Raw genomic sequence first — 8,410 nt, 5'->3', positions numbered from 1 at the left:
AACTCTATTGAATTCGTCTTTGCTTAAGGCACAATAGAGATTAGTGATAGCCTTGACGTTGCATTGTACAAGCCTATGGTCATTGAGGGTCCATTCAATATCGGTTGTTGGAACTTTTTCACCATCTACCATTTTGGTTGGAACATGATCTCCTTGTTTGATGGCTTTCCAAACATCTATATCTAGGCCTCTTAGGAATGCTCTCATTTTGATTTTCCAATAGTTGTACTCATTTCCGTCAAACCAAGGAGGTTTATTATTAGATTGACCTTCTTGATGCAAATTTGTATTGGCCATGATCGTTTTCTAAGATGATTAAATCTTTTTCTAGAGATTAGGTCCTGATACCAATTATTAACCATTAATTGACTATAGAGGGGGATGAATAGAGTCAATGGCCAATTTTTGCAATTTATAAAAATTATTTCCAACTAACTATCATGCAATAATCAATTGAAATATTTAAGCAATATATAGCACAAGTATAAAAGAGATAAAGATAAAAAATTGCAAACAATGACTCGGCGATTTAGCGAGGTTTGAAAACTCCTATTCCTCGACTCAAAGACCCCTTGAGACTTCCCAAATTCACTAGAGCTTCTCCTTAATGATGGAGAGCAAACCTTCAATTGAAGCAAAACTTTGCTTCTCTTCCTTGCTAGGAGAATACCCTTCTCTTAAGCTTCTTTTGGGTCACACCAACCCTTTACAATAACTTGTAATAAAAATGAAGTGTACAATGAATCTCTCAAAGATAGTAGTACAAAGTTTAGCTTACAACTATAGTAAAGATGAATATATATATATATATATATAAAGCTCAATATCACTAAAATGAAATGAAATATTAGAAAGGAAATGAAAGCTCAAATGAATGCTTCTTTAATAATCTTGAAAGGTAGTAGAATGCTTTCTCAAAGGTGTGATTTTTCCTTCAGACTTCCTTTAGTATTTATAGAGTTTTTAGGTGAATAATGATGCTAAAGAAGGAAAAATCGAATTAAAAGTCAAAGGAGCCGTTGGTCATAGATTTTCAAGAGCAGAGCCAGCTCTCTATTGCATGGAGCCGGCTCCCTACCTCTGTGAGCCTGCTCCCCATTTTAGGAGCCTGCTCTCTTTGCAGGAGTTTTATTTTTCGTTGAAATTTGGCTACTAGAATGTTGACAGCCTGCTCTGACTTTCATGGAGCCTGCTCCATTGCTGTATGTGACTTAAAATAAATTTATTTTAGTCCTATTTCCTTCCTATGATGTGTGGCTCATGTGTAAATATGTTTATGAAGTTCATGAGCTATTTTTATATTCTTGAAAACAAAATGAGAATGGTTATGCATGATCATATGAGTTTGAGCTTTAAGTAAATATTCAAAAATACCTTAACAATGAAACCTAACCATTCACCAACCTATCTACTCATTTTTTTCATTATTTGACCATGATCGTTTAGGCTTGATGAAGTCGTGTTTTCTTTATTTGAAAATGCTTGAATGATCGTTGTAGTCCGAGTAATGATTAGATATGCCTCTGATCACTTGAATCGATTGTTTGAAATGCTCGGAATAGACTCTAGCTTATCACTTTGTATCCATTGCTTGGAATGCTTGAATTAGACCTTATAGATCATCATTGAATCTATACATCACTCGATAAAAATATTAGTACTTAAACATCATGAATGTTTTATAATCATTAAAATATTAGATTGATCTTTTAGATAAAATCCTTAAGGTCAACAAATAGTTATTTAGTAAATTTCATATTATATTTAGGAGTAATTTGGTCTTCATGTATTCATGAATGGTAAAAATTAGCATCTTTGTAATTACTTTTGCCTAAATGATTTTTTGATCGGATTATTTTTAAGTGCCTATATTTTAATAATTAAGACTTAGTAAGATAATTTTTATTAAATTAACTCTAAAAAATAATAGGTGAAAATTTTAAATTGTCAAATTTTAAAGAGTAATTTACACAAACTTTCCCTATAATTTGTCATAAATACGGGGACCTCCCTTGTGATTTAAAAATTTACTCGAATATCCCCTAAAAATAAAAATATCTTACACACACCTTCCTTCTGCTTGAATCAATGTCATTGAGTGCTTGAATCAATGTCATTGAGTGACCGATTGTGTTGATGTCATCTTTTAAATTAAGTAAAATGCATATAATACCTTTATTCCTACCATGTTCACAATATATTATTAAAAAATAAAAACAATTCAGTGGACTAAACTACCCTTAATATATATATATACATATAAACTCAAATATATATATATGTCTAATTTTTTCCATTTTCCAGATCCTACATCTGCTTCATCCACGGTCAATATGTTGCCACATCAGCTTCAAGCCTTCTTCTACTGAAGCTTAATCTGGTTTAGGCAGTGGTAGTGGCGGCGAGGATTTGTGACGACGACAGCGAGGATCTGTGACGGCAACGGGTTGTGGTGGTGGGTTTGAGACGGCGATGGCGAGGATCTGTGACGACGATGCTGCGAGATGGCGAGGCTGTGAGACGATGATGATGATAGGGAGGATCTGTGACGGCGACGGGTTGTGGTGGTGGGTTTGAGACGACGAGGCTGTGAGACGGCGAAGGCAAGGATCTGTGACGGCGATGTTGTGAGACGGCGATAGCGATAGCGAGGATCTGTAACGGTGACGACGAGAAGCGTTGAGGCAGGCAATTCGTTGATTCAAGGTCACCTTTGGATGTTGTCGTAACGCTTGGCTCTAGCTTTGTCACCGATCCTAATCCTTATAAAGGATAAAGCGCAAAAGTCGAACTCTGTGAGGCAAAAATGGAAAGTAATATCATACCCTGAGACTTAGGAGACCTCTTTGAAGTGGCTGTTATTTCCCGTAAGTAGCTGACCAGTCCGAATATGACGACAACGAAGGAAAAGATGACCTCTTTGAATTTCATGGATGAGAATTTGGTGCCAAATCAATGTCTCTGTAATTATTTTTAGCCACCAGTACTACTCGTCGGATTGGATCAAAAACTCACCAGAGTCAGGGTTATATTCGATCGGAAATAATAGTTAGGGTACATAAGTACACTATTATATATATATATATATATATATATATATATTATTTATATGAATATTTTAGTCATTTATAATAAAAAATTTAAGGTATTTTAATAAATTTAACATGCTCGTTAATGCATTTGACAGAATATTTTTATTTTTAAGAAAGATCTTAATAAAATTTTAAATTAGAGAGAAATTTTTTGTAATTATAACAAATTATGAAGAAAATTTATGTAAATTATCCAATTTTAAATAGTCAAATTTTAAAGATGCTATAAAACGCGCTCCACCATATTTTATGGGAAACTAATGAATAGAGGATTGTCCGGGTCGCGGATAGATAATGAATGATGTGAGGTTTTTTAATGCACGGGACCCTCCAGAAGAAGAAAAAGAAAAGCATCGGCCCCGTCAGCCCCACTTTGTATTTTACCATTTTTTTTATCTCTCACACCACCAACGCTATTCAGCGTTCACTATCCCCAACCCCTCGCCACGTCATACCCACCTGCCAACATTTCCGCATTAGAGATTAAAATCCCCTGCACCCCATTTAGCAAGTACAAACCTTGAATTAAACGTGGGTCCTACACCTCGACCGTTTTGATTGTAAATCAGATATGGAGTTGGGCCCACTGGCGCGACTAATCGTGTGATAGAATTCCCTGCGAACTATCGTTGCCCCTTTATTCTTGTGTCGTCTCTCCTCACAGTTCTCTCACTACTCTCTCTCTCTCTCCCTACGACTCCAAGGAGTCTTGTATACCTGAGCCTCTAAAATACTTTCTTTGGTGATGAACAATAATTACTTACAGGTCTATCTGCGTCTATAGCGCGCTCTCTCTCACACACTCGATCCATGGAACCAAAAGGCGTTGTCAGCTTCCGTCACCGCAGATCTCCCTCCTCCGATCGCTTCCTCGACGTCTTCTCCCCACCGAAATCTAGCGCCGGCGCCACAGCTGTGAACATCGCAGACGACGAGATCAGCGAGGACGAAGTCTTCTGGACCGGCGACTTCTCCGAACCGAACCGCCCCGCCAGCTCTCTCTCCGCCACCGCTATCCCCAACCACCACCGCCAAATTTTAGGGCATCCGGAAAAATTCGGCATCCTCGCCGCATTGCCGGAAGATAACCGGAAATATAACCGCCCGGTTTTATGCAGAAAACCTTCAATTTCATCATCATCTACCACGACGTCTTCGTCTCGGGCGATTCCGGCCATACCGAAACCTCCGCAACAAAATCTTCAAGAGAGGGAGTACTCTCAGTCCATGCCCACTCGAAAGCTCCAACAATCAGCTCCGATGAACGTCCCGGTGATGCTGAGGAAGGTGAGGAACGGTGAGCTTGCCGAGGTGGACGTGGACGACGGAGAGGACGAAGAGATGTTGCCGCCCCACGAGATCGTGGCGAGAGGATCGGCGATGTCCCAGATGACGACGTTTTCGGTGCTCGAAGGCGTTGGGAGGACACTGAAAGGGAGAGATCTGCGTCAGGTCAGGAACGCTGTGTGGCGCAAAACAGGTTTTCTTGACTGAGACTTGGCCCATTTTGATTGAGTTCTTTGTTTTTGGACTGAAAAGTTGCTTCCTTTTTTTTTGGCTAGCTTTCACAGTCTCCATCATGTACAAGGGTACATCTTTAATCATAGTTAAGCGTTTTTTGTATCTGAAAGTTTCCGAACAGGGATTTTTTTTTTGAAAGTTAACAGGGATGTTTGTTGCAAACGTTAAAACCTAAGATTTTTGTGTTGGGGTTTGGTAACTGTTGTAACTGCTCCATACATTTTGGTTAATGAATGGTAGATTACGAATTATATATATCAGCAAAAATTTTATACGGCACAAATTGAAAGTTGTTTTGGATGATGTTTACCATAATTGACTTGAAAATTTCCAATCAATGTACCATGTTATTTGTTATTTAGTTGTCCATTTATTATATCTTCTTGCTGAATTTTGGTCTGGTGTATGTGGATATTGAATACGTTTTTAGGCATTTATGCTTCATGCTAAAATTTCAAATTTGAGGAAGAGTGCGGGAACTCTTTTGTAGTATTTTCCTTGACTTCTTGTTGCTGATAGTATGCTTCCATCCAAGTCTCAGGGCCATAGATTTGACTCCACTTCCTATTCATCAGACCTCTCTCTCTCACACACAGGGGACACATGCTCTATGTTTAGAATTGTAATGTTTGTGGGCAAGGTGATTTTAGTTTTTGTGCGCATTTGGGAAGATAAGAATCACTTCAAAAAGAAGAAATTCGATCATGTGCACATCCCAATAGAGTGTCACGACATTATCTGTGTAGTATTTTATAAAACAAAATAGTTATTCAAGTAGTGACCATTAGGATGTAGCTTGTGAGTGTGTTTTGAGTGTTGGTGAGGTAGGAAACACCTACAAAACAACAAATACATTCTCATAGCGCAAACAAACTAGGCATATAAACTGTATAACCATTCAGAGATTATTTGAGCAGTTTGTAGCTAAATGTAGTTTGCGTGTTGAATTCGTAATTGACTTGATGCATCTTGTTGCCTTCCAGGGATGTTTGTACTTGTTCTAAAAAAATACCATCCGTCAAAATTTTTTACCTGCGGTCTCTGCTGCTTACCTAAGGTCACTTGTTCCTGCTTCCAAATTACATACTAAATGCCTATGAATTTGATCAAGCTTGACATCTGATTATGTAGTTTTAAACTCTGATTAGTAAATGTAGCCTTTTCAACTAAAACTAGGGGAGTATATGTAGCTTCCTTTTTTTTTAGTCAGATTGATGGTAAGAATGGGAATTTGCCAAGTGATCGAGATGCTTACATTGTCAGAATGGTATGTTAAATGATTTCATGGTAATTGGCCAGTATTCTTTTATGAATTATGATAGATGCTTTACAAGTTAGATTAATAATTCAAGCCAGGAATATAGAGCATGAACCTATCAAGCCTGCATTGATAATTATGGGTGTGCTTGTGTTTGGGAAATGCTAAGTGTGGGATTGTGAATTTATTGGTGGATTGATTTGGACTATGAAGCTGATTTGATTGGCTGATAGTAAATTAGAGAAGATCGAAACTTTTGTTGCGTTTGGGAGCACCAAATCCAAATCACTTGGGTAATTCATGGCCTTCATAATTGTTTGGGTGCTCCCAAACATATTTTTTGTAATTGCTCGATAATGTTTTGTTATTCATGGCAAATTTGACCTCTAAGAACCCTAATTCAGTTTTTATGTCATTGGGCATTGGTCCATATGAGTTAACTTTGAATTTATTTTGGACAACAATTTTGACGAAGTTGTCATAATTTGAAAACTATAATTATGAAAGAGAAGGGGCAGGGGCCAATTGTTATCCACCAAATCACTTGGGTAGTTAATGGGTTTTGGATCTTTATTTATTTATTTTTTATCCTTTTCTTTTCTATATTATAATAATAGGTGGGTGGTAAGTTTTCACATGTATATTTTTTAATGCTTTGGGAAAAACATTTCTAATTTTTACTAAATTGCTTTTGTTTCCCTTTCCTTGCTCTTAATGGTTAATACATGGTATCTGATTGCACATTGAGTAGCATCCACACAAATCGATTCATAACTCAAAGTTAGTAGTATCTGATTGCACATTGCAGTAGAGCAGAGCTATTATGTTATATGGATGGATTTGGGGGGCATGTGGAAGTGCCAGAATCATCTAATAAAATATCATCGGATCTTAGGGCAGAGGAATGAAGTTGAATTGTTTTGTCTTTGAAGATTTCCTCCACACATACATGCCATATGATATAGTAATTAACTGTTTATATATACTAGTGTAACTAGAATCTCCTCCGGATCATTATTCTGTCTAGATCCCATCCTTTTCGGATTGGTGGTCAGATTTGGTTCATAATAGAGGCTCTTAGGATCACGGAGGTAAGACTACTTCCCAAATTAGCAGATGGGTTAAAGTCAGCTTGGTTCCCACCCCAACTCCTTTGGCTATGTTCTTCAATGGCGACCTCCCAGTGATGGTGTTGTAGAAGTGTAACATCAACGAAACATTCTCTTGTCTGCCCCATACTGGTGGAGGAGGAGGTGTTGTGTTTCGGGACAGTTCTGGGTCCATTGTCAAAATTGTAGTGTTGCAACCGGCAGTTCTTTAGGCTCTCCATGATGTTTTCAGCCAGGTGTGACTTGAGGTGGATTCGCTGGTGGTTGTGAACGTCCCAGGGCCTTCAGAGATTTCTCCTCAACTCACATTAGCCATGTTTTTTTCAGAAATGGCAATCGGGTCGCTCATCTTCTTTTTTATGTTGAGTACGTTATCACATTCATCATGATATTCCTTAGCGGCCCCTGATTGTAATGTTAGAAATTTTTCTGTTTAATGTGGTCTTTACATTATTATACATATGATATTCCAGATACTGAAGAGGGTTTTAAGAAATTAATTGGAAGATGATCCAATATTAAGGGTTTTAAGAAATTAATTGGAAGATGATCCAATATTAAGGGTTTTAAGAAATTAATTGGAAGATGATCCAATATTAAGTGCACGCAGTATATGAAAAACAAAAAATGTAAAGATGGATACACTTTTATAACAACGTAATATGAGTTACATATATACTTTTTAATAAATTACGGTGACGGAATTTTATGCGCTTAAATTTTAAGTGCGGAATATATTAATTTGTAAACTTGTTTGATATTATATTAATTTTAAGCACTGAATTCCTTAAGATTATTTGTTAAATGTAAAAGTTAAAATCTGAATGTTATATATATTATATTTTTGCCTTGAATATCTTCTACACATAATATTATTATAAAAGATACTATATTAAAATATAAACATATATATAAAATAATGAATTTCACCAAAGAAATAATTTCAATTTAATAATGGATATTAATGTCAAAAACTGATCATAAGAATTTCAAAATCAACATATCAAATAAAAAACTTGTAAAAATGAAATATTTATAAGAAGAATATTATAATTCACGCACAAATCATTCAATTTTTTTATATTGTAGATTTGCATCATAATAATCGTGTGAGGGTTTCATTGCATAATTGTTGATTATAAATTTGGGTTAACCATATAGTTTATATATATATATATATATATGCTTTGTTGAATATTATTTATATTTACATGATTTGAGAAGAAAAGTACAATGAAACCTTTGAAAAATTGGAGTAAATTAAAAATATATATTATAAATAGAATCGTTTAATTTTAAGAGTTGAAAAAGTGACGGAGAACCTAAGAATATAATATTTGAGGTAACATTGTCATTAACAAAATATTTTAAAATCTAAAATTACTTGTCATCTTCTCCAATAAGCATTAAGAAAGGTCCTATTAGAAATA

General features: G+C 35.9%; 1 protein-coding gene across 1 annotated transcript; it reads left to right on the top strand.

Moving 5' to 3' along the window:
- The first annotated feature begins 3,716 nt into the window (after window positions 1-3,716).
- On the top strand, window positions 3,717-4,880 carry LOC132313771 (protein S40-7-like). The gene has a single exon (XM_059812710.1). It carries the CDS (start codon window positions 3,903-3,905, stop codon window positions 4,584-4,586), a length of 684 nt encoding a protein of 227 aa, XP_059668693.1. The 5' UTR covers window positions 3,717-3,902; the 3' UTR covers window positions 4,587-4,880.
- The last annotated feature ends 3,530 nt before the right edge of the window (window positions 4,881-8,410 follow it).

Source organism: Cornus florida, unplaced genomic scaffold (genome assembly GCF_030987335.1).
Source record: "Cornus florida cultivar Cherokee Brave unplaced genomic scaffold, ASM3098733v1 CherokeeBrave_3.0.0_Hap2_Chr06, whole genome shotgun sequence".
Classification (NCBI taxonomy): domain Eukaryota; kingdom Viridiplantae; phylum Streptophyta; class Magnoliopsida; order Cornales; family Cornaceae; genus Cornus; species Cornus florida.
The sequence above is the reverse complement of the archived record's forward strand: the minus strand, read 5'-3'. Positions and strand labels throughout refer to the sequence as shown.

What these genes read in the sequence shown, in the direction of transcription:
- LOC132313771 (XM_059812710.1), top strand. Translation starts at nt 3,903, where the DNA reads ATGGAACCAAAAGGCGTTGTCAGCTTCCGTCACCGCAGATCTCCCTCC.